At 34.7% G+C, this 26,787-nt stretch overlaps 1 protein-coding gene across 4 annotated transcripts in view; it reads right to left on the bottom strand.

The window, feature by feature from the left end:
* Positions 1 to 2,314: 2,314 nt before the first annotated feature.
* The window catches only part of snx9b (sorting nexin 9b), a 26,665-nt gene continuing 2,192 nt past the window's right edge, over positions 2,315 to 26,787 (bottom strand). The window contains exons 2-20 of one of the 4 annotated variants that reach the window (XM_048207574.1): positions 26,068 to 26,154; positions 25,877 to 25,951; positions 23,488 to 23,586; positions 18,306 to 18,368; positions 15,804 to 15,966; positions 13,672 to 13,707; positions 12,471 to 12,609; positions 11,479 to 11,560; positions 11,169 to 11,294; positions 10,975 to 11,092; positions 10,762 to 10,892; positions 10,515 to 10,621; positions 10,216 to 10,319; positions 9,758 to 9,835; positions 9,357 to 9,433; positions 6,676 to 6,765; positions 6,319 to 6,433; positions 3,305 to 3,396; positions 2,315 to 3,215 (exon numbers count right to left, since the gene is read on the bottom strand). In XM_048207574.1, the coding sequence (XP_048063531.1) occupies positions 3,168 to 3,215; positions 3,305 to 3,396; positions 6,319 to 6,433; positions 6,676 to 6,765; positions 9,357 to 9,433; positions 9,758 to 9,835; positions 10,216 to 10,319; positions 10,515 to 10,621; positions 10,762 to 10,892; positions 10,975 to 11,092; positions 11,169 to 11,294; positions 11,479 to 11,560; positions 12,471 to 12,609; positions 13,672 to 13,707; positions 15,804 to 15,966; positions 18,306 to 18,368; positions 23,488 to 23,586; positions 25,877 to 25,951; positions 26,068 to 26,154 (1,830 nt within the window). In that variant the 3' untranslated portion in view covers positions 2,315 to 3,167. The remainder of the gene's footprint in view (positions 3,216 to 3,304; positions 3,397 to 6,318; positions 6,434 to 6,675; positions 6,766 to 9,356; positions 9,434 to 9,757; positions 9,836 to 10,215; positions 10,320 to 10,514; positions 10,622 to 10,761; positions 10,893 to 10,974; positions 11,093 to 11,168; positions 11,295 to 11,478; positions 11,561 to 12,470; positions 12,610 to 13,671; positions 13,708 to 15,803; positions 15,967 to 18,305; positions 18,369 to 23,487; positions 23,587 to 25,876; positions 25,952 to 26,067; positions 26,155 to 26,787) is intronic. The other 3 variants (XM_048207575.1, XM_048207576.1, XM_048207577.1) reach the window with 3 other exon arrangements.

Below are 26,787 nucleotides of genomic sequence, written 5' to 3'. Positions count from 1 at the left end.
CCTTTGTTGAAGTGGTTATTTTGTTATTTCTCTGCTATTATAAATATGCATTGCAGAATGATTTCTGTTCTATCGTGAGATTAATAAACCACAACATCACACAGAGAGGTCTTATTGGCGTGTAAAGCACATTCAGACAAACAACACATCTTTTGAGACAGCCTCATTCATATTCTCCATAAATACACAGCTGACTCACGAGTCTCACTGGTCTTTTAAACCTTAAGAGCCGACTCGCTGTTAATAAACAGTGTTGTTAAAATGTCACTGCTGATTTTCAGACCACTTTTTTTTTTTGGCAGCTTCAGGTCTTTCATGAAAACTACAGATTATTCTTCCGTGTTTTTGTATCCCCGCCCATGGACGTTAGATCGACAGAGGGTTATTATTAGAACAGTTATTGTAAGAGTAGGTTTTATTTCTTTTTCGTCGCGGTATCATCTCCATATTTTGCAGCTTTTGCCTCTGCCTACAACGCATTGGATCCTGCACTGGAAACCAAAAGAAACTCATTCCCACTATTCCTACTCTTTGAATTCTTGCACACAGGATCAATACAAATCGACACCATTATGACAAAGTTTGCTAAGAAGTATGTTCTACTATAGCAGACTAGTGGGCATGGCCTTGTACAGCAACATGCCTAGTGCGTAAATAATGGGTGTTGAAATTTTCCTACCTATTTGGCAAAATGAAAGACAACAGCCTTTTTTCTTTGTTTTCTCTAGTCGGGTAGCATCAATTTGCTTTTTTTTTTTCACTTTTCTGCTGCATAGGCATCCAAGTTTTGTTGAAAAGTACCAGTGAAGTATCCCCTTAAACTGGTTACCAAAACCACACAGTCTAGGGCTAGGATTTGAGACATGAGTGCTATAATAAAATGCGTTATAATGACCATTAATGTCTTTTAAATTACATGGTTCATATACTAACTGAAGCTATAGGGTATGAAATCAAGCATTTTTTTTTTTTTTAGTTAGCTTATGTACTATCATAGCATACATCTTCCTGATTAGCCTGCTAGCTTAGCTTATATTATATTAGATGTTTTTTGCTTCCATATCAGTTTCCAGTTTGTTTTATTATGCAATACATCAAGCATGTTGTTTGTGCCCTTAATGACGTAATAAACATCATGTAATAGTGAAATTGCATAGTTTGCGTTTGCTTTTTAATAATCATTTGAAACTTCGCAAACTGGCAGCTCCAGTAATAATGAAAAGATTTATCGTGAACTGTCATGGAAATTACCATGTATAACCCTTAAAGGATTGGTCCACTTTTAAATACACTTTTCCTGATAAATTTACTCACCCCCATGTCATCGAAGATGTTTATGTCTTTCTCTCTTCAGTCGAAAAGAAATGAAGGTTTTTGAGGAAAACATTCCAGGATTATTCTCCTTACAGTGGATTGATAGATGAGTAATAAGGGTCTTATCTAGCGAATCGATCGGTCATTTTCAAAAAAAATACAACCGTTTATGCTTTATAAACAAAATATCGCCTTGAACGTACTTTCCGCTTCCGCATTCTTCAAACGCTTACGCTGAATGTCCTACGCCTTCCCTATTCCCCTTCCCCAAGTTACGGAAAAAAACGAAACTGGCGCCGCGTTATGCGGAAGTAATGCGGAAGTGGAAAGTAAGTTCAAGGCGATATTTTGTTTATAAAGCATAAACGGTTGTATTTTTTTTTAAAATGACCGATCGATTCGCTAGATAAGACCCTTATTACTCATCTGGTACCGTTTAAAGCCCCTGAAGCTGCACTGAAACTGTAATTTTGACCTTCAATCTGTTGGTAGCCATTGAAATCCACTGTAAGGAGAATAATCCTGGAATGTTTTCCTCAAAAACCTTCATTTCTTTTCGACTGACGAAAGAAAGACATGAACATCTTGGATGACATGGGGGTGAGTAAATTTATCAGGAAAAGTGTATTTAAAAGTGGACTAATCCTTTAATCAAACAATTGAATAATTAAAAAGGAATTTATACATGTATGATATTCTTTATGGAATTCATTTGGCACGACCCTCACAGTGCATTATAGGTATTCTATAGCAGTTGAGTGCATAGACATAAATTTGTTGTTTACGGTTGAGTGTACATCACTTGTACACTAGTTATTGCGGTGCATTATGGGATTGAATGAGTGCACTCGATAACATTCAGACACCACAAATGGCAGTCCCTTCAAATAGTGCCCCATTTAAGGGTATAGGGTGTGGTTTCAGACTCTCTTTCAGGGTTTTCTGTTACACTGCATTCATTTTTAGAAAGACACACTTATACAGAAAAAAATGCATTGCATGGCATACAAATCAGTATTTATTAAATCATAATCTCAATTGTTTTGTCATTCTGTGTGCAAGAGACTTGCAAACACTGCTATACATATAAAATATATGAACAACTGGAAAACATGCACCTGACGGAGTATAATTTCATTTTTACAGGATAAGAAATTGGTGATAATTGCACTGAGGTGGAAGCATCAAACTGAGCACAATCTCTGTTTGTAATTTGGCTTTGGGGAGAGAGAAAATAACTAAATGTCAATGTCTCTTATGGGGAAAAAGGACCAGCCCTCCTGAAATCACCTCCAGAACCTTCTAATGAAAACTATTAGGTTGTTTTTGGCTGTCACCAAATACAAACAGGATGATGCATCTCAAAGGCCATAGTAAAGTGCAGTGGATAAAAAGCATGTTTTTTTTTTTGCAGGACCTATACAAAAAAGGCACAATGAAACTAGGCTTGTATATGTATATGTTCAGATCACTTGTAGAAAAGTAGTACATTACGTCATGTCTCTCTCAATGCATGTTCATATTTATCTTATATCAAAACTATGAGGGTCATATAACAGAATGAGGAACATCCGAATCAACAACTAGACAATTATAATAATTAAAGCCCTGTATAATATGATTCTTCAGACAATCTGTAGCTGCTTTTAAAAACACTTGAGCTTGGCCAGTTCTCGCGCAGGAGCGTGCTTTCTGAGACGCTATCTTTGGCCTGAGATCGAAAGGATATATTTATGGCACTGATATCATGACACAAATAACAGGAATAGAAAAAATAGAGCGAGAATAATCATGTAAGAGGAACAGAGAAAACGAAGAGAGAACAAGGCAGCTTCCGGGTGGTCGCTCCACCGTTACATTGTAGTGAACCGACTGTGAGCGTGTCGTAGTTTCTCTGCAATCTGTGAAAAGCAAACACCATTTTAATGGCTTTAACATTTCCAAACATAATGGATGTTCTTTAACTTTTACTATCGTTTAGATACTTTACCATCTCATAGAATTTGACTTGCTCCTCCAGGTACTGCTGCATCACCCTGTTGTAGTCATAGATACGGTTGCTATGGAAGTGGTTCATCTCCGCTGCACAGAGGACAGATGTGTCAAATTCATTCATTAAAAAGTTTCCAGCTCTGTTTGTAAAGACTTGATCACAGTCACAACAGACGCATACAAACACCGGATGATAGATGTGTTGTGTTGGGTCAGTGCATTACAGGGTTCACACTCTTTCTGTCCAATGAATTTACAGGATTTTCTTTCTTTTCAAATAAATTATTATTTATAGAATAATACTATAAAGTATCTCCAGAGATTCACACAAACCCCTAATTACAATAGAGCTAATAACAGAGAAGTAGTGAAGAGAGAAATAATAATATACACTACTCTTCGAAAGTTTTTAGTCAGGATTTATTTATTTTTATTTTTTTTGGAAAGAAATTAACTTCAATTTAATGCATCCTTGCTAAAGGTATCAAGTGTGACAGCAAAACATATAAAATACTCTAATACAAAGAATCCTAAAAAAAATTTATTATGATTCCCTAAAAATTATTAAACTGTTTTCAACATTGATAATTACGGAAGAGGATTAGGGCCAAGCAATAATAAAAAAATAAAACCATCTCGAGATTAAAGTTGTTAAATTTCGAGAAAAAAGTCGAGATAAAATGTTGAGAATAAACTCATTAAATTACGAGAAAAAACGTGTTAAATTTCAAGAAAAAAGTCGAGATATAATGTTGAGAATAAACTTATGAGAAAAAAGTCATTAAATTACGAGAACAAATTCGTTAAATTTCGAGAAAAAAGTCGTTAAATTGAGAAAAAAGTCGAGATAAAATGTTGAGAATAAACTCGTTAAATTACGAGAACAAATTCGTTAAATTATGAGAAAAATGTAGTTAAATTTCGAGAAAAAAAATTCGAGATAAAATGTTGAGAATAAAGTTATTAAATTACGAGAAAAAATTCATTAAATTATGAATTTGTTCTCATAATTTAACTTTTTTCTAGTAATTTAATGACTTTATTCTCATAATTTAATGACTTTATTCTCAACATTTTATCTCGACTTTTTTCTCGAATGTAACGACATTTTTCTCATAATTTAACGAATTTGTTCTCGTAATTTAATTACTTTTTTCTCGTAATTTAATTACTTTATTCTCAAAATTTTATCTCGACTTTTTTCTCATAATTTAACGAATTTGTTCTCGTAATTTAATTACTTTATTCTCAACATTTTATCTGGACTTTTTTCTTGAAATTTAACGAGTTTTTTCTTGTAATTTAACGAGTTTATTCTCAACATTTTATCTCGACTTTTTTCTTGAAATTTAACAAGTTTTTTCTCGTAATTTAACAAGTTTATTCTCAACATTTTATCTCAAATTTTTTCTCGAAATTTAACGACATTTTTTTCATAATTTAACAAATTTGTTCTCGTAATTTAACGACTTTTTCCTCGTAATTTAATGACTTGATTCTCAACATTTTATCTTGACTTTTTTCTTGAAATTTAACGAGTTTTTTCTCATAATTTAACGAATTTGTTCTCGTAATTTAACAACTTTTTTCTCGTAATTTAATGACTTTATTCTCAACATTTTATCTCGGCTTTTTTCTTGAAATTTAACGATTTTTTTCTCGTAATTTAATGACTTTATTCTCAACATTTTATCTTGACTTTTTTCTTGAAATTTAACGAGTTTTTTCTTGTAATTTAACGAGTTTATTCTCAACATTTTATCTCGACTTTTTTCTTGAAATTTAACAAGTTTTCTCTCGTAATTTAACAAGTTTATTCTCAACATTTTATCTCGACTTTTTTCTCGAAATTTAACGACATTTTTTTCATAATTTAACAAATTTGTTCTCGTAATTTAACGACTTTTTCCTCGTAATTTAATGACTTGATTCTCAACATTTTATCTTGACTTTTTTCTTGAAATTTAACGAGTTTTTTCTCATAATTTAACGAATTTGTTCTCGTAATTTAACAACTTTTTTCTCGTAATTTAATGACTTTATTCTCAACATTTTATCTCGACTTTTTTCTTGAAATTTAACGATTTTTTTCTCGTAATTTAATGACTTTATTCTCAACATTTTATCTTGACTTTTTTTCTTGAAATTTAACGAGTTTTTTCTTGTAATTTAACGAGTTTATTCTCAACATTTTATCTCGACTTTTTTCTCGAAATTTAACAACTTTAATCTCGAGATGGTTTTATTTTTTTATTATTGCTTTGCCCTAATCCTCTTCCGTACATCATAATAAGAAATGTTTCTTAAGCAGCAAATCAGCGTATTAGAATGATTTCTGAAGGATCATCTGACACTGAAGACTGAAGTGAAATATAATTATCTTTTGAGACCAGAATAACAAAACTATTACATTTTACAATATATTCAAATAGAAAACAGTTATTTTACACTGTAATAATATTTCACAATGTTTCTGTTTTTACTGTATTTTTGATCAAATAAATGCAGCCTTGGTGAGCAGAAGAGAGTTACAGGATTTATTAAAATATAATAATTTGTACTGCATTTTACTGTACATAAGATATCTAATAAATATGTACATTAAAATACAAATACAGTATAATAATCCATCCACCCATTTTCACCCATTTTTTATACAATAAAACAATATAATCTAGTAAAATAATGAGAAAACCCATACATTTAAACTGTGCATAAATAGAAAAATGTATAATGAATCAAGAAATCCTGGTGTGAAAATCAGAAATTCCCTATTATTTCCAGGTTTTCCAGGCCCGTGGGAACCCTGTAATTATATTTATTGAGCCTGTTGAAAATTATAGTTGTTGTTCCTGCATTCTAATGTGCTAATTAGTGGAATTATGACTCTCCAACATGTTTAAACCATTCACATCAAACTAGCTATGTGCTAAACTACACCTCTGTTACTAAATAAAGGTCTTTTAAAAGTGGTTAATGCTTCTTGGAGTCAGTGCAAGTAGGTCACAATACCTTGCAGAGCGTATGACATGGTGCTGGCACGTTTAGACATGGTGGTCTTATCTGAGGAGCTGATTTTACCGGCGGCCACTAGTTTATCGCCTTCCTTTACCTTCTCTATGGCAGCCTGTGCAAGAGAAAGAGGCCTCAAAATCCAGTAAGCGAAGTGAATTCTCCAATATTCTATGCTCCCGTCCTCTTATTATAGGTTCGGCGGCTCTGTTCAAACACTTAGTGAGCTGCCTAAAAGGTCACTTACGCCATTATATGATAGTTAGGATGCTCACTAGGTTTTAAAGCAGAGTGTGTGTCTTTAAGAACTGCTAATCTCCAGGCAGACAAGGTGAAAGTAATAGTTCTTTCATTTACCTTGTGAACTCCAATAGTGTCAGGAAAGCATCCCAGCAGACCTTTGTACTCATTGTTGGTTTCCATGAGGAAGTGAAGGTCTTTCCTAGGCTAGAGAGAGAGAGAGAAAGACAGACAAAACTGAATGATTGAACCAGACAGAGCCCAAACACACCCAGGGTCACTTTGTTCAACCGCTCACGAAGCGTTCACGTCACTCGAACACATGTATGCGCACACATGGATGTGCTCTTACAGACAGGAATTTGAATTCAACTGAACAACAATTAACTGTGGAGACAATAGGTAACTAAAAGAATGAATTCCCTTACAACTAGACTTAAATAATCATTAAACAAAAGGCAATTCAGTTCCAGTCCATAATTTGTTCATAATTATTTTAACACTAAAATTTAAATTTAAATTAAACAATTATTTAAAATTTCACATAAACAAAGCACTGGTTTGTAACTTCAATATTCATCCTGTGTGATCCAATCTTAAGAAGTCAGCATTAAATACAGGTGTAAAAAGTGTTTAAATGTCACTATTAATAACAACTGTATGACTTTTGTATAATATCAGTCTTTAAATGTTCTTGCAATAGTTCAACTTTGGCACAATCAAACATACTTAAGTATGTATATCTTTAGTTGGACTTCTGCACAATTAGAGTACAAAATAAGTTGTTCCAGTTTAACAGGCTTTAAGTATACCAGTTTTGTATACCAAAAAGTACAATTTCAGGGTATTTTTATTTAGCACATACATATGTAAATGTATATGTAGTATATTTAGCACAAAATAAATGTATTTTAAAGGTGCCCTAATATTAAAAATTGAATTTACCTCGGCATAGTTAAATAACAAGAGTTCAGTACATGGAAAAGACATACACTGAGTTTCAAACTCCATTGTTTCCTCCTTCTTGTATAAATCTCATTTGTTTAAAAGACCTCAGAAGAACAGGCGAATCTCAACATAATACCGACTGTTACGTAACAGTCGGGGTGTACGCCCCCAATATTTGCATATGCCAGCCCATGTTCCCAACATCATGAAAGGCATTAGACAAGGGCAGCCAGTATTAACGTCTGGATCTGTGCACAGCTGAATCATCAGACTAGGTAAGCAAGCAAGAACAACAGCGAAAAATGGCAGATGGAGCAATAATAACTGACATGATCCATAATAACATGATATTTTTAGTGATATTTGTAAATTGTCTTTCTAAATGTTTCGTTAGCATGTTGCTAATGTAGGCTACTGTTGGTTAAAGTTACCATCGTTTATTACTGTATTCACGGAGACAAGAGCCGTCGCTATTTTCATTTTTAAACACTTGTAGTCTGTATAATTCCTAAACAACTTCATTCTTTATAAATCTCTCAAACAGTGTGTAATGTTAGCTTTAGCCACGTAGTACTATCAAACTCGTTCAGAATCAAATATAAACACCCAAATAAATACTATACTCACATGACCCGAAGCATGCATGCAGCATGCATGACGAACATCTTGTAAAGATCCATTTGAGGGTTATATTAGCTGTGTGAACTTTGTAAATGCACTGTATTATAGAGTCGCGAGCTCGATGGGCAGGGAGCGTGAGATTTAAAGGGCCAGCAGCCCTGAATCGGTGAATAGTTAATGATGCCCCAAAATAGGCAGCTAAAAAAATTAATTTAAAAAAATCTATGGGGTATTTTGAGCTGAAACTTCAGACACATTCAGGGGACACCTTAGACTTATATTACATCTTGTAAAAAACGTTCGATGGCACCTTTAAATACATTTTAGGTTTTTTTTCCTCCCTACTAGGGGGGTTAATGGAGCTCTAAAAATATTCAATGCTACACTGGCGCCACAAGACCACTTATCAGACAAGTGAAGTCCTTCCAACAATCACAGTTTGGAGGCCAAAACAACAACCACGTTTTCATTCATTGCATGTTTCATTCATTGATAACAATGAAGATGAATAACACAGGGCTAAATGAGTCAGAGGCTGAACAATCACACAACTATGGCTTTCTCCACCTATATGGCAGCTTTCAGAGTCCTGATCATCCTTTCTGGGTTTATTTTGAAATGACCTTAAATATACTACTGTTCAAAAGTTTGGGGTCAGTAAGATTTTTTTTTAAATATGAAAAATTAGTACTTTTATTTAACAAGGATGCATTAAATGTGACGGTAAAGACATTTATATTACAAGATTTCTATTTCAAATAAATGCTGGAGAATCCCAAAGAATCCTAAAAATGTATTAGGTTTCTTCAAAAACATTAAGCATTGCAAATGTTTTCATATTAGGACGATTTCTGAAGGATCATGTGACACTGAGGACTGGAGTAATGATGCTGAAAGTTCAGCTGTACATCACAGGAATGCTTTACATTTTAAAATACATTGAAATAGAAAACATTTATTTTAAATTGTAATAATATTTATCAATATTACTGTATTTTTTAAAAAAAAAATGAATGTAGTCTTGGTGAGACTTCTTTCGAAAACATTAAAAAAAAAAAAATTACTGACCCCAAACTTTTGGAACGGTAGTGTAATTTCTTGGTGGCCAAGAATGTTTTGATACGCAAACACCTACGTTTCCCCTATCACGTAAGAGGTTTTAAGACAAACAACTTCTTGGAAACACTGTAGAACGTCTCAGTTCTCTCTTATATCAGGGTTTTCAATACCTGCTCCGCCACCATCTGAGCGATCTCCTCATAGGTCTTTCCTGCTGCCGTCAGCGCGTCTGTGAGCGCAGCCTCTCCTGTGGGTCAAACAGAATTCACACACATTCAAGACAATGAAAACAGATTAAAAGTTGAACATCTAGACTGCTGGTTCAAGCTCAAGCGAGGAGACTGAGGAAGGTCACGATCTTGCTTTATCAACATAGTGCCCTCGTCTAATCTTTCAGGGTGGCGATACCTGCAAATAATATACTATTTGTACAAAGTCGCTTGGTACAGAAAAAAGTAGCATTAACAAGGAACAAGAAGGTGTTCAATAAAGTTTCTCAGAACTAGAAACAGAGAATATTTTTTACGTCATTGACTTTCTTTAGTAAGAGGAACCGAATAGTTTCTGATACCTTCATATCCACTGCTGGTGAACACCGAGGACAGGTTTTGGAAAGCTTTGCCAATGCGTTGATATTCCTTTGGAAGTGCTGAGAAAAACAAGCAGAACAGGAAATAAGACTAATCAGCCTGAGACTCTTGAAAGTTGAAGTATGATATTTCATTTGTAGAGATTTTTATAAATCACAATACACTCCCATCAGAATATAGTTTTTCAAAGTTGGACAGTGAAATATGAGGCATGAACAAAGTACAAAATCTCAGAAACAAGCAAATTTGGCTCTTTTTCATCAAAGTGCCAGTTAAAGGAAATGTGGAGAGGCGCTGTAAGATTTTGTGATACTGTTATTTTAAAATGTAATGTATTCCTGTGATCAAACCTGAATTTTAGGCATCATTACTCCAGTCTTCAGTTTCAATCTTTCATATAGAGAGTGCAACTTTAAGTGTCATAACAAGTGATACTCACGGCCTGTGCAGCGTTTCCAGTGTTCATTTCCTATTGTCAGCAAGTCTTTCACACCGTCGTCCATCGCCCTGGTGAAACGGCTGAACTGCTCACACTTCTGCTCTCTAAAGGCAACAAGACAACACTGATGAACATCACCATCAAGAGGTTGCTCATTATTAGCTGGCAGACAATCTTGGACAAGCAAAAAAATCAGCTTCTGGCTGATCACATCAGCTTGACTTGGTCAAACTTACAAAAGATCAAGCTAATAACCATCTTGGACCAGCTAAAGTCCTAAAGTGGGCTGTAGGACTTACACTTCAATCAGATCAAGGTCTGGCAGTGCCTCAGGCTCTATAGTGGAGAAAATCATGACGCCGACAGTCTCGTCTTTTTCTGCTTTTCTCTTTCCCGTTTTCCAGTCCTGTAAATAAAGATGTGTAATAAAATACTGTAACAACAACGGCTTTGTCTCAAAACCTAATAAGCAACAAATTTAGATGAAAGATGGAAAGATTGATTAGTCAATAGCTATACATTTTTTAATACTAAAAACACTCTTACCTTCTCATCTTTGTAGGTGAGAAACAGCTGGAAGACTTCACTGCAGGAGACGACCGGATGCCGGCACATTCGCGTCATCCAAGCCTGAAGCCTCTCCATACGCATTTTTATAAACTCCTCCTCAAATCGACCTAAAAAGGGGGGCATTAATCAACCTCATTTTAATTTCAAACTTCTTTACAGGGAGCAATATGTAAAAAAAAAAGTGCTTACCTGTCACCTGTTTATCAGGCAGGGAGGGGATTGGAATCGCCGACCCAAATTTATCCAAAAGCCTTTCATATAACCAATCGAAGTGCTTGTATCTGTGATTGACAGGCTTGTTTGTTGTCTGCAAAAGGACAGCATTAAACAACATCAGCTGGAATGAAGCTATTTAATTTAAACATGACTGTTTCTGTACTTACGGTAGGCGTGACTTGGTACTCAATGTAACTCTTGAGGCCGTACATTTTGGTGCCCTTTTTAGGGTCAGCGACAACACAGTCCAGCTGATAGTCTGGATACGCCCACACTGGCCCAACTTCTCCCATCTGAAATACAGTGTATATATTTACATATTCATGTCAGATAAATACTTGAATATGATACAGTAAATACAACCCTTGATGAAGCCATGAATACCATTTCAGTACACTATTACAACAGTAAAAACGTGATATTACAGTTACAAAGCATCATCAATCAAAGAAACAATACAGTAAATGAGTGACTTACATAAACAGGCAACTTGGTTCCTTTGGCGGCCTGTTTAGAGAGCAGGTACAACTCAGGACCTGATTTAGAGAAACCAGGGAATCTGCAAAGAGAGGATGGGGCTTACAAAAGGACAAAGCATGAAATGATTATTAAAAAAAAAAAAAAAAACATTAATAAACCACAACCTGATATTGGAATCAAGAAAACTGTGAAAAAGCACATCAATTGGAAAACATCTTATACAGAACGATTTTTAAATAAAATAGTAGTGACAAGTGTCAGGGGTACACATGCATTATGTAATCAGATTACTTTTTGATGTATAACAGGTAAAGTAAATTTAAAATTTAATTAAAAATCTCTTCATAACGTAGTCACTTAGACTTGCACTTGTGTGTGTGGGAACAGACAAAAAGTACAAAAGTAACAAAACGCTTTACTTTCAGCTAAGTATTGCAGTTAGTTCCTAGATCCGAACCACTGATTTGAAACAAAAGATTCGTAAAGTTTCGAAGCAGTGTTTTGTTTTGAAATCGGCCATCACTAGATATTGTTTAAAAGTCGTTTTTTGTTTTTTTTTTGGTGCAAAAAAAGTATTCGGCACTTTATAATATTAAGGTTGAACCACTGTACTCACATGAACACAACTTTTAAATATGTCTTTAGTAGCTTTCTGGGCATCTGAAAGTGTTAACTGTCTTGCTGGCAATGGAGGCCATCGGATTTCATCAAAAATATCTTAATTTGTGTTCTGAAGATGAAGGTCTTACGGGTGTAGAACAACATGAGGGTGAGTAATAAATGACAATTTTCATTAGGCCACTGATAAAGTGATAACTGGACAATGTGCATTTTCTGTTTTCAATATTTTAAGTAAACTTTAAATAAATAAATATGGTGTAAAAAGTTTTAATTTTAGCAGTTTTGTGTGCATCTTGTTTGCTTTATTATGTGTATCATTATGTGACTCTTGGATGTGTGTCCAATCTGTGTTGTGCAATCCGACTTACTTATTAAGTGCAATTTTCATGGATGAACCATGAGCTCCGCCTCTGTTAATAGCGCCACCTTCTCCAACCTCAGATTCAGCATAGCCACCCGATGACTTCACGTCATCCCACTCCTCGTCCCATTCATCGTCTTCTGCACCTATAAACAATCATTATACACACTTCAAACTAAAAAATCACTGAGAATATGGTGTTAGTTAGAGACAGGACAAGGACAAATCAGACATGCTAACTAACCTTTGACAAAGCTTTATTGGTCTACATTTATGCAAAAACTAATTTAAACATTTTTACACAATAAAAACATCAGAAACTTTATATATGATGGATATTCATCATTATAAGATAGAAAGTCTAGGTTTCTCAGAACAGTAAAACAAAATCTATACACCAAATTAATTTGAAAGGTAGTAAAAACACATGAAGGAATGCTAAAAAGTTTCCACGTCAGTATTAATGTGACCATTTAACAGAAAGCAAAAAAGAAAAGAAGAAGTTTCAATATGTTAGTTTATGGAAGAGGATTAGGGCCAAGCAATAATAAAAAAAAAGAAAACCATCTCGAGATTAAAGTTAAATTTAGAGAAAAAAACTTGTTAAATTTCAAGAAAAAAGTCGAGATAAAATGTTGAGAATAAACTCGTTAAATTACGAGAAAAAAGTCGTTAAATTTCGAGAAAAAAATTGAGATAAAATGTTGAGAATAAACTCATTAAATTATGAGAATAAAGTCATTAAATTACGAGAAAAAAAGTCGTTAAAATTATGAGAACAAATTCGTAATTTAACGAATTTGTTCTCGTAATTTAACGATTTTTTTCTCATAATTTAAAGACTTTATTCTCAACATTTTATCTCGACTTTTTCTCGAAATTTAATGAGTTTTTTCTCTTAATTTAACGAGTTTATTCTCAACATTATATCTTGACTTTTTTCTCAAAATTTAAAGAGTTTTTTCTCGAAATTTAACAGCTTTAATCTCGAGATGGTTTTATTTTTTTATTATTGCTTGGCCCTAATCCTCTTCCGTATTAATTAGCCCCACTGGGGACTATAGTTGAAGAATACACAGCAAAATTCACAGCAAGAAAAACCCTTAATAAAAAATAAATAAAAAAAACATTCTCATACACGCACACTGTTCAGCTCATGCAGCTTGTTATTAAAACAACACAGTCCTTACACGAATTTCATGATTTACCTGAGAGCTCAATAAGACATGGGTAGGGGTAAATGTCTTCAGAAAAGAAGGAAAAGATGATTTGTTATTATAAAATAAATCTATTAAGCTCCATTTAAAACTATTAAACTGATTGTGCAAGCACTGAGGGTAAAAATCAAACCATATTTAATTCCTAGAACCTTGTGAGTAATTCAGTGAAAGAATAATCTTGCTCAATAACAATAAATCAGTTTTCAGTGGAAAACATCTCCAAAACAAGTCTCTGTTTATCTTGAAGCTGTATTTTACAGAACAGGGAAAATGTGAATTTCAGCTCCTTACTGCTTCAAAATTAAACAAATGATCTTCCAGAGATGACATCACTGTTGGCAAAGTTTAGACTAACATTAACACATGACTCAAAGACACAGATTAGATCACTTAACCACACCCACATTTTCCACAACTAGTTGTAAAACAATTTATATACTTTCAAAAAAAAACAATGCATACTGAATGCTACATATTCCACAAAGCAACTTGGCTTTCCATTTATGGTGTCGCATGAACCTAAAGCAATATCATCTGTAATTTTTAACATCTTTTGTGCCTCTTTATATGACTGAACTGCCAAGAGTTAAGAAAATTTTATACAAAACTTTGTTCATTAGTGCATACTGTGCAACTTATACAAACATTAGGAAATATACAGTAAATACTGCACAGCATGTTAGTGTTCCATTAATGCATTCTTACTCTCTTGTAAGCTGTTTTGGTAATAAAGAATCTGCCAAGAACATCCATGTAACACAGCTCTTTGGCTACTCACAAACTCCAGAGCCTTCCTACTTTCTAAATATGCTGGACTGAAACCCTTTAAGAGGAATGTAACAGCTCCCAGGGAGGAATAAACATTATGATAAGTTTTTATGCCTTGTGGCTGTAGTGTTCAGTTTTCCATTTAGGCATAAAAAGACACAATGAAATAATTGTAAATTATTACTTACAATATATAACATTCATAGTTCCCATTCATTTTGACCAATGCATTTTCCAAGACCTTTTCTGTTGTTTGCAATTACTGATTAAGAACTTTTCAAAATCATTTTAATTCAGACTGGTTTGATAATGAGTCATTAAGACAGAGTTCAACGGAATTATTGTCATGAACCCACTCAAAGAAATGATTTGCTCACGATTCAGACATCATTGCGGTGCTTGCAAGATTTATTCTTCACAAGAGTGAACTCTTGGATAGATCATAGCTATGTGATCCCTGAACATCGCAGTCCAGCTGAACAGATATGAGTGATCATATCATATTCCTTTGGATACTTTGGATTTATTTTCCCTATTTTGTCATATTCAGGTTGGAGCTGTGGCCTAACAGTTAGTGCTCAAAGTCCAGGCATGTTGAGTACTGGCACTCTTGCTGGACACACAGGTTCAATTCTCTCCTTAATTTTATGTCCTCCTGTCTGTACGGTCTCCAAAATCCCCAAAATACAATAAGAAAAGAATCATATTCGGTTTATGTTCTAGATTCATTTGCTTAGACCAGTGGTTCTCAACCAGATGCCCAGGGCCCACTAAGGGGCCTCAGCAAACTTCCAAGGATGACTTGATTTAAAATAAGAAAAACACAAATTAAAAAGCTAAAGCAACTAAAAATCTAAATATTTCTCATTTGAATTTACTCCCTCAACAACTGTTTGTTTCTTTTGAAAAAAATTGGATATTTTAATATGAGGTGCCCTCATTTTAAAGCTAGGATTTTAGACATGGAAAATTAATAAACATTTTAGCTATAAAGCTATAAAATTCACTCCCACTGTTCATTCACTACACCCACCTAACATTTCCTGCTGGTACTGGGAATCGAACCAGCGACCTTTGGGTTACAAGGTTGACTCTCTAACAATTAGGCCACAACTGCTAAAAGAACATTTTTATTACTTTTTATTACTATTTTTATTATTATTTAGCTACTTTTTATTACTATATTTATTTTTATAGCTCCCACAGATTAAAATTCATCTGAAAACAAAACTAGGGCTTGGGGGACTTTCAAATTTTGTTGTGGACAATGGGACACCTTGGAGTCATTTGAGTCGTTTGAGAACCAATGGTTTAGACTGAACAATCAAACATGGGTCTATTTGAGTTGTTACCTGGACCCTGGTAGGCCTGCGGGTGCCCCTGTCCTCCAGAATGCCATGCATTGCTGCTGGTTTTCCCCGTCTCTGTGCCCTCTGGTTGAGCCGGCCAGTTATTAGAAAACCCCCCAGAGGCATTATTGTCAAACGCTGCCCATGGATCATTTCCATTACTTGTCTAAAAGAAGGAAAAAGAACAAATTTACAATTCCTCAATTATCACAATTGGTTAAAAAAAAAAAAAAAAAATTAAAGGGGACCTATTATGCTCCTTTTTACAAAACAAGTCTCTGATGTCCCCAGAGTGTGAGTTTTAGCTCAAAATACCCCACAGATTATTTTTTATATCATGTTAAAATTGCCACTTTAGGGGGTGAGCCGTTTTTGTGTGTTTCCCTTTAAATGCAAATGAGCTGGTGCTCCCGGCCCCCTTTCAAGAAGAGGGCAGAGCTTCAAAAGCTCCTGCTCCGGCATACCAGCAACAACAAAACAGGACAAATCTCACACACTGAAAATGTCAGAAAGTGTCAGTGGCGGCGCTCAGCCTTATATGTTTCAGAATCATCCTTCGTGAAAATCCAGCTTTGAAAAGCAAAACGTAAAAGACTTTTCTTCAGGACATTTCCTTCTAAATTAAATTTAACTATGATGTCCTCAGTGACTCAGATGGTGGGAGTCTATGGAGACTCTTATGTTCATTGGTACATCCCAAAACAACACTAGTAATGCCTCTTTGGCACAAACATTGTATAACTCCAGCTGCTACAGTGAGGATTCAGAAATGGCACTCAGAGCTGTGTCTATGCTAATAGAGCTCTGAATCAGCTCGTTTGAAGAGAGCTTTTGATTTATGGGAATTATAAAAAAGATAAATGAGTGGATTTTTACCATTATAGGCTGGTTGTTCTCACACATCAAATACCTTATAAAAGTGAATTTTGCAGAATAGGTACCCTTTAAATAGGAGCATTTTCACTAATGGTCTCAGAACAAAACTCACAGCATAGCATAAGTCTGCCTTGAACATAAGGAAAAACAGCTTTGTGATTCCCTATTGATTCAATTCATGTTCAGCTGGTTGAGGTCAGCCCCATGTTTTGTTTTGTCCTGTAGATTGTATGTATTATAAATGCACATGATCACAAGCTTTCATAACACAAGCCACATGTATCATTCGCCTTCATGTTAGGCATGCATTTTTGGCCATTCCTGCCTATCAATGAAAAGTTCTTTTTTATCTGTGAAACTTTAAAAAGAAGAAAATAAAAAAAGCCCACTCACATCCAATGACAAGTGCTCCAATAACCTTTGGTTGTTATTATTACTAGCCTGAAAAACACTATTTGGGTAGCTATTTTCAGATGTCGGTCGATTCAAGGACTTCTAAAGAAAGCCCAGGAAATGGGAATATACGTATATAGATGGACATGTTGAATAGAAAGTGATGTTTACCTTCCTGATGGATGCTTCGGCTTGTCAACACTGAACAATTGACACTAAATGGACCTCTGGCTGGCCTTGATGACACAAAAGCCCAGAGCCACAGAGATAGAAAACATAAGCTCTGTGTTTCCGAATCATCGTCATCTGGCCGCCCACACATACCCACATCATCCAGACTTCATTCATGTTATCATCCGTCATAATCAATAACACATTTCAGGAACTCTAAGCACGACAAGCTGCTCCGAGCACAACAACTGATTTCTGGCAAATGCATGCCAAAAGATAGTTGCAATTATCATTCTGTTATTTTACCACAGTCGACAACAGACATGCATCAAAGTCCAACACTCTCTGTTTGGTTTCTACTTATTTGCTCATGCAAAAACCACATCATGCATCAAGAATGTCGCACCATGCTGCGAAAGACTGTTTTAGAAGGTGTTTATGTGTGTGCCTGGAATTAGGAATTTGGAAATGTTTGTTTTCCTCCTCATCTGTAAGCTGCTTAAAAGTGCACGCTAAAGTAAATGGAAAATGTAATACAGTTTATTGGCTTTTTTGAGAAACTTAATTCAGTAGAGGGCAAGTTTTTCTTGTGGCATTCTGTTTTTTTTCAAGCTCATGAATACAAATTTATCAGTGTGCAGTCAGTACAGGTGGCTAAAAAAAAAGCAGATCATTTAAAATCTTGATAACAGAACAGCTTTTAGTTCACTTCAACAAACATATGAAAACTGAAACTGTGGCATAAATAGAAAAGAATTACAAATATTTCTGTAACATAAAAAGCAGATTCTGCAACATAAATCAGAAGCGGCTATCCAACATATAACTGAATCATTGATTGCATTTATGTTTTAAAAGCTGGAAGACTGTGACGTGACCATTTAGCCGAAACAGTGCTGATCAGTTTGATCGACGTGTGATTTGTAGTGTGATCAGTGGGGTCTGATTCAATCTGAACGCATTCAGACCCCAAGAACAGGGTGTATAGGTTTTGGTCTTGTTAGTGAGGGCTCCATGATCGAGCATGCATGGCCCCTGAGTCCATGCCAAATGAATTTTGGGTACCTCATCTGGAGAGGTGGAGGAGACGCCTGGGGTGACTGGGGTTTCCGGCTGAGCTACTTCCACCTTAGGGGAAAGACGTGACATCATCATAAAGCGCCTGAAAGGGAAGGGTTACCCTGACATGACTCTAAAGTCAAACCTTTCTCATCAAACCACTGATTTGCTCAATAGCAAAGGCACAGAAGGGATTACAATAGAGACATTTCTAGATATGGCTTATTCATCAAATAGTTTTAAAAGCCGAGTGCTGACTAATTCACAATCATGCAACTTCACCATCAGCATCCACTTGATTTATGACACGTTTCAGACAAATGCTTGTATCATCAAAACTCAACTACAACTCAAGCAGTCTATGCCTCAGATGACCTCACATGACTCATAAAACACCAGTTTTTATTGTGTTTTCTGTACAACTTTTCAACAGACACTGCTGCACCTTTATTTCAATTGGTGTTTTTCGTAACGGCCTGTTGTTAGTAGTGTAATCTTTTTCAGATAACCCTGCTCCCCAATGAAACGCACTCTACAAAATACTTAGGCCTAAATTTAAGATGCATGTATTTGAATGGCATCTATTTGGATTACTAAATTTAAATCAGTCATACATAACTGAAAGAGGTAAAAATAAGTAAACTTTTCTGTACTAATAAACTGAATGCATTTTAAAATACACAATAACCAGATTCATATTAATCAATGAATCCTCAAATTTGTTTAAATTTTAACTAATTGAATGTTGTCAGGTATATTAGCTAGATATTTTACTTTATAACTTGTTAAATATAGATATTTTTCTAACTCAAATGCATCGCTTTGCTTCAGAAGACCTTTATTAACCCCCTGGAGCCGTGTGGAGTACGTTTATGATGGATGGATGTCTTTCTTTCTTTAGCTTCATACTCGTTGTTTCCTGTTCACTGCCATTATAAAGCGTGGATGCATCAGGATATTTCTTAATATAACTCTGATTGTGTTCATCAGAAAGAAGAAAGTCATATACACCAAGGATGGCTTGAGGGTGAGTAAAGCTTGGGGAAATTTTAATTTTACATGTTAAAACAGTGTAATCTAAATGGGTGGAAATTTAATATGCAATTCAAATACAAAAAAGATTTTTGTATTTGAATTGCATATTAAATTTCCACCCATTTAGATTACACTGTTGAATTTAGGCTTAAATATATATATATTTTTTTTTAGCACACAGAAACAAAAATATCTATATATGACCGCATTGTGTGTGTGTCTGTGTGTATGTGTGTATGACATTCTGTATCACTACACTCTAAAAACTAATTCAGGGGACCTTTAGTCATTACTTAAATATATATATTGTTGTGAAATTAAAAATAAAGTTCTGAAATGCTGTTAGACTTTTTACTTGTAATTGTTATTTTATTGAGCTTGGATGACACACAAATGATGCCTATTGATTCGATACACTATCATGACTTGTCATAGTTTAACATTTTCAGTTAATCAAAAATGTATTTAATTTTAAGTTCTGTTAATGTAAAATACAATCTGATGACGTGTAAATGTGTTTCATTGTTTTGAGTTGTATGAACACTTCTTTTAATTTAGATGAACTTAAGTTAAGTGAAACTGGGCTGGGATTTATATTTCCCATCATGCTTTGCCCATGGCACTTGAAAGGGAGAGTAAATGCTAAAATTAAGTGTTATATAATGTTTTTTGCACAAGATTAATGGTAAGGGAGATTTAGCAGTAATTAGTGTTTTGTTATGCTAATTTAGAAGAGTTTCTGTTAATGTGGGTTTTTAGTGGTGACAAGCGGTGCTTGGTAAGTTCTTAGAAATGCGATTTATTGTGTCCAAAAAGTGTCTTCACCTTACTTAAAACATTATGTTGGATCATCTTAAATAGTTGCATTCATGTTGACAATTATTAAGTTCATGTTAGAAATGTGTTTTTATTGTGGCAAAAAAATGTCTTCGCCTTACTTAAAACATCATGTTGGATCAACTCAAAATATTGCTTTGAATTAATGTAATTCTCCCAACTGGCTTAAGTTAAAAATTCTAGTGGAAAACGTTAACATGTTTTTTTTTTTGTTGAACCAATGTTTTATTTTTTAGAGTGTATATGACCCACCAATAAAAAATGTCTCTTGAGAAAGCTGGCTAAAATTTATGCCTGCAGATCACAGGGAAGTCTGTGGTTAACAGTGCCACACATTTCACAATGACTCATAAATATCTTGCATTGCTGCTGGTTTCACATCTGTTATCAGAGATCTATCGAGCACATGCAGACTACAGATAACAGGTTAAAGTCTGTCTCTTGACTAGTCAATCAGCTTCAGGCTTTGATATAACACCATAGGAAATTGTTTGTCATCAGGGGGTGGTTTTACATGATCATATCATGAATCATAATTATACCATACACTAAAAGGGACTATACACTAAAGGTACTGACAAGCTTTTGAACTTGGAGACAACATGAACTCAACATTGATCCTAAATACGGAAAAAAGTTTTTTTTCCCATAATCTTTAATCAAAATATAATAGCTTTCTATGCCTCTGAGGCTGATGGTTAATATTAATCAACTAAATGCTTAAATGAACATGAAAACATGAAAAGTGTTTACCTGACCCTTGTGAAAAAGAAGTGCACTTAATTGTATTGAATGAGCACTTGTAGTGTACTTAAAATATTATATTTAAAAACAAAAACTACTTGAAGATAATAAAATATTACTGAATAAATGGCAACTTAAGTGCACTTAGAGTACACTTTCATGACTATATTTCTTAACACACTTTAGTAGACTTTTAAAAAGTGCACTTTGTTATAATATCACATTAAAAATTGTATTTCTTTTTCACAAGGGTGCAGAACTCAATGCGCTGCCAAGGTGTTCTAAGTGTTCTAATTCATTTCACCCTAATCAAATCTTGATATTATTTCCTGCTGAATGTTCTGAAATGTGTCACTTAAAGGGTTAGTTCACCCAAAAATGAAAGTAATGTCATTAACTACTCACCCTCATGTCGTTCTACACCCGTAAGACCTTCGTTCATCTTCAGAACACAAATTAAGATGTTTTTGTTTAAATCCGATGGCTCAGTGAGGCCTCTATAGACAGCAATGTCATTGAACTTCTTAAGATCCAGAAAGGTTCTCAAAACATATTTAAAATCTTTTGTTTCGAATCAGTGATTCGGAGTGCCAAAGTCACGTGATTTCAGCAGTTTGGCATTTTGACACACGATCCGAATCACTGATTTGAAACAAAAAATTTTAAGCAGTGTTTTGAAATCGGCCATCACTATTTATCTTTGGAAAGCTGTTACTTTGTTTTTTGGCGCACAAAAAGTATTCTCATCGAATATTAAAGGTGCCCTAGATTATGTTTTTAAAAGATGTAATATAAGTCTAAGGTGTCCCCTGAATGTGTCTGTGAAGTTTCAGATCAAAATACCCAATAGATTTTTTTTTTTTTTTTTTTTTTAACTGCCTATTTTGGGGCATCATTATAAACGTGCCGATTTTATGCTGCGGCCCCTTTAAATCCCGTGGTCCACGCCCACAGAGCTCGCGCTTGATTTGAACAGTGCCTTAAAGTTTACACAGCTAATATAACCCTCAAAATGGATCTTTACAAAGCGTTCGTCATGCATGCGGCATGCATGGGTCGGATTATGTGAGTATTGTATACTGTTATATTGTTTACTTCTGATTTTGAATGAGTTTGATAGTGCTCCGTGGCTAACGGCTAATGCTACTCTGTTGGAGAGATTTATAAAGAATGAAGTTGTGTTTATGAATTATACAGACTGCAAGTGTTTAAAAATGAAAATAGCGACAGCTCTTGTCTCCGTGAATACAGTAATAACCGATGGTAACTTTAACCACATTTAACAGTACATTAGCAACATGCTAACGAAACATTTAGAAAGACAATTTACAAATATCACTAAAAATATCATGATATCATGGATCATGTCAGTTATTATTGCTCCATCTGCCATTTTCTTTCTTATTGTTCTTGCTTGCTTACCTAGTCTGATGATTTGGTTGTGCACATCCAGACGTTACTGGCTGCCCTTGTCTAATGCCTTTTATAATGTTGGAAACGTGGGCTGGCATATGCAAATATGGGGGGCGTACACCCCGACTGTTACGTAACAGTCGGTGTTATGTTGAGATTCGCCTGTTCTTCGGAGGTCTTTTAAACAAATGAGATTTATATAAAAAGGAGGAAACAATGGAGTTTGAGACTCACTGTATGTCATTTCCATGTACTGAACTCTTGTTATTTAACAATGCCAAGATAAATTACATTTTTCATTCGAGGGCACCTTTAAGATTGAACCACTGAACTCACATGAACTGTTTTAATTATATTTTGAGTTCCTTTCTGGATCTTGAGAAGCTCAGTGACATTGCTGTCTATAAAGGCCTCACTGAGCCATCAGATTTCATCAAAAATAACTTAATTTGTGTTACGAAGATGAATGAAGGCCTTACGGGTGTAGAACGACATGAGGGTGAGAAATAAATGACATTATTTTCATTTTTGGGTGAACTAACCCTTTAAATGGAAGCTAAATGTTAGCTGTTTCATGTTGTCTTTAATACCACTAAAAACTATAAAAACTGGCCACTGGAAACAAATGCTGGGCAACTGAAAGCGATAGCTGTCAAACAGCTTCCCACTCCTCAAAATACTGCTGATCAAATCATGGTTCCTCCGAAAAACAAAGCAGCATATGAAAAGACTTCAGCCCACTCAATGAAATCGTCTGTCTCAGCACTGAGGGCCAAACCCACAGTACATCACTAGTCCAAACACTTCACCCTGTATTTTAATTAAAAATCATCATCCTCCACATTTGGCTTCTCGCTGATCCTCTGAATAAGGTACACAGGATGTTTTACCCTCAGACTTAGAGTTTGCTTGCACACACATTTTTACATTCTGAGTAAGACATTTTATGCTTCGGAACGGGAATCTCCCTTCCTGCTCATTTCCTCTCAGGATGTTAAACAGCAGGAGAAATGCACTGAGAAGGAGTTGCTACACAGAGAACGAACCGAACAGTGCGTTTTAGACACAATAAATAAAACTGACTGATTTATGTGAGGCATTAGTCAACAGACTGACCTATTCACATGGGAAATTTACCATCAGCCTCATGGTGGCTTACCTGTGCGGTGCTGGCTGGGGTCGGCACGTGACTGTCGAAGAACGAGAGATCGAGGGGGGCTGCATTTCCTCCAGAGGTAAAAGGCTTAGCCTGGTTAATCTAGAAGAACATGAAAAGATGAAGAGTCAAATAAGACAGAATTAAATAAGTGTGTCATGCTTTCTGTTATTTGAGACTAAATATAAGTATAAAAAATATTTTATAGTATAATAGTAATAATTTTAGTTTATAATAATAGTTTTAATAAAAAATTAGTAATAAAATCTTAAATTCTAATGATTATTTAAATATTTTATTTTTATTTTATATTTTTTTTTTTTTTTTCTGCCCCCTGAAATTTCCTCACCAACGAACATTTTATCTGAAAAACAATGTTTAGGATATAATATCTCATGCATTATGATTGCTGGTATCATATGTATTGGTAGACAAACTTGTTCCCAAATTGCCCAAATTGTTTAAAATCTCCTCAGGGTACAAATATTTTCATAATTGGCTGCTGAATTTTTACTAAGGCCTCAAATATATCCATAAAAAGGCCATGGATATACTAAATGTATCTTGATCTTCAAAAACAAGCCTTGATTGACTTTTTGTAAGTCCCTATCATGAGGAAAATTGTGAGATTAACATTTTTGTTGGGTATGGTAAAATATCCTGCTAATTTTGATAGGAAAAGTCCTGAAAAGTGGCTCCTGGATGACTTTATATGAAAGTTCGGTCTAGGTCAAGGCCTATTTTTCTTTATTTTCCCTACTTTTCATTTTTAAAAAGTACATGAAATAGCTTTTGTAACCGATTTACTTCCATTTTTTTAAAAAAACATCAGAATCCAAAAACATAAAAAAACAGCTTTGGGTGCCAAAGAATGTGAATTTGTAGAAGTGTGAACATGTGGTCATTTGTTTGGCTCTGAGAAAAGAGAAATGAAGGAAGCTCGTGTGTTTGTACGATAGTGCAGCTGTGAGTTCAGGTCAGGAGGGAGATCTAAATGCATGTCTGGTGCAGCAGAAGGCAGAATCACTCCACCACCTATTTATACAGAGAGTAAACTGTTTACCAGGTCTCCATGTGCATTACTGCCTCAGGATGGCTTTATAATGTGATTTTGTTCAGCAGCACAGAATGATGCACTTAAAAACAAAGATACTGCTGCACTGAACGTTCAGATTTATGAATGTTTTTGAGGCTTAATTTTCAATAAATGATATTGGTAGAACTATTATTTCAAATGTTAATGTTAAATTTCCATATTTGTAAAATACGGTGGCACTAACATTAATTCAGCCTTAAAGGGATAGTTCACCCAAAAAATGAAATTTCTGTCATCATTTACTCACCCTTAAGTTGTTCCAAACCAGTATGAATTTCTTTCTTCTGCTGAACACAAAAGAAGATATTTTGAAGAATGTTGGTAACCAACCAGTTGATGGACCCCATTGATTTCCATAGTATGGAGGGGGGAAAAAATACTATGGAAGTCAATGAAGCCCATCAACTATTTGGTTACTGACATTCTTCAAAATATCTTCTTTTGTGTTCAGCAGAAGAAAGAAATTCATACAGGTTTGGAACAACTTGAGTAAATTTTCATTTTAGGGTGAACTATCCCTTTAAGCCTTGAATTGAACACTACACTATCACACTTTAACTCTGGCTGGCCACAGGAAAAGAAAACACTTCCTGTTGATCAAACAGGTCACATTCCAACAGCAACAGTTCCTCTGTCCTTTTGGTATTGAAACACATGGCAGTGTATTTGTCCATGATGGAGACCATCTAATAATTGGCTAATATTTTGAAATATTAGTTGATAAACATAAACCTGAACTTTGAAATGCACATATTCTGTTTTCAAATATTTTAGTATCTATTGTGTAAAATAAATGTTCTCTTATCTTGTTATAGCTACTATCATCTCAAAGATTTGAAAAAAAGTTTTTAAAAGAAGTCTAGTACGCTGATCAAGGCTGCATTTATTTGATCAAAAATACATTAAAAACATTTATATTGCGAAATATTACAATTTTAAAACTGTTTATATTTAATTTTAAAACGTAATTCATTCCTGAGATGGCAAAGCTGAATATTCAGCATCATTACTCCAGTCTTCAGTGTCACATGATCCTTCAGAAATCATCCTAATATGCTGATTTGCTTTTACTATCAATGTTGAAATCAGTTGCTTAATTAATGCTTAATATTTTTGCGGAAACTATGATACATTTTTTTTTAGGATTCTTTGAAATTAGAAATATTTGGTAACATTATAAATGTCTTTCCTGTCACTTTTGATCTATTCAGTGCCTCCTCGCTTAATAAATCTATTCATTTCTTCATTAAAGTAGTGTATATACATATGAAAAAGCCTTGGTTGAACACTGCTTACCTCTATATAGTCCTCTGGTACCAATCCGACATCTCCTCGGGAGTTCCTTGCCTCGATCCATCCTCCACCAACGTTCTGGGAATAGAAGGGAATGGATCAGCGTTACAGAGAAAGTTTTGATCCATCCATACACATGCATCATCTCGGAGCAGACCAGGCGTTATGAAACATTATGCATGTGAAAAACTCACCTGATTGGTTATTGTGATTGTCTCACCCTCTCGGACCGACAGCTCATTATTCCCAGGCTCTGCCGTGAAATCATATAAAACCTGTGCCTGTGTGGAGGCAGAACAGCAAGTAAAGCACATGCATATACAGACACCAAATGTGTTGAGACATGTTAGCAATCATTTATTATTAAGGAAACAGAACCAGCAAGACTTGTTTGGTTGGATTTTTTTGGACAGTATTAAAAGCACATGACCTTAGCATCAACCCAATTACTGTTTAACTCACACAGTTTCTGGAAGTAATCTGAGGGCTGTTTAGAACTAAATCAAAAAAATATTGAATTATACATCATACAAAGAATTTTTTAATGAAAATTGCATGTCCTATTTTTTCTTGCTTTCTTATTTGGTGAATTATAACATTTTGTCATGAGATTCATCCATAAGTTAGTGAACTAAGATGATAAAAGATGATGGAAGTCAAAACTGAATTATACAGAGCATGTTTTTGTGATAAACCTAAGCATACAAATGGTCACCAAATAAAATCATTCCACAGTGCACAGAGGGGAAAAAACACTTTCCACAAAGCTCCCGTTATTCTAACACACATAGAGCCAACACAGAAACACACACACACACACACACACACACACACACATCCTGAAGCTATCGAAACAGCAAACAGTGAGGTCTGTATGAACAGTAAGACAGGGTTTCTCTATGTAAGGATTCACA

Source organism: Megalobrama amblycephala, linkage group LG11 (assembly GCF_018812025.1).
Source record: "Megalobrama amblycephala isolate DHTTF-2021 linkage group LG11, ASM1881202v1, whole genome shotgun sequence".
Classification (NCBI taxonomy): domain Eukaryota; kingdom Metazoa; phylum Chordata; class Actinopteri; order Cypriniformes; family Xenocyprididae; genus Megalobrama; species Megalobrama amblycephala.
The sequence above is the reverse complement of the archived record's forward strand: the minus strand, read 5'-3'. Positions and strand labels throughout refer to the sequence as shown.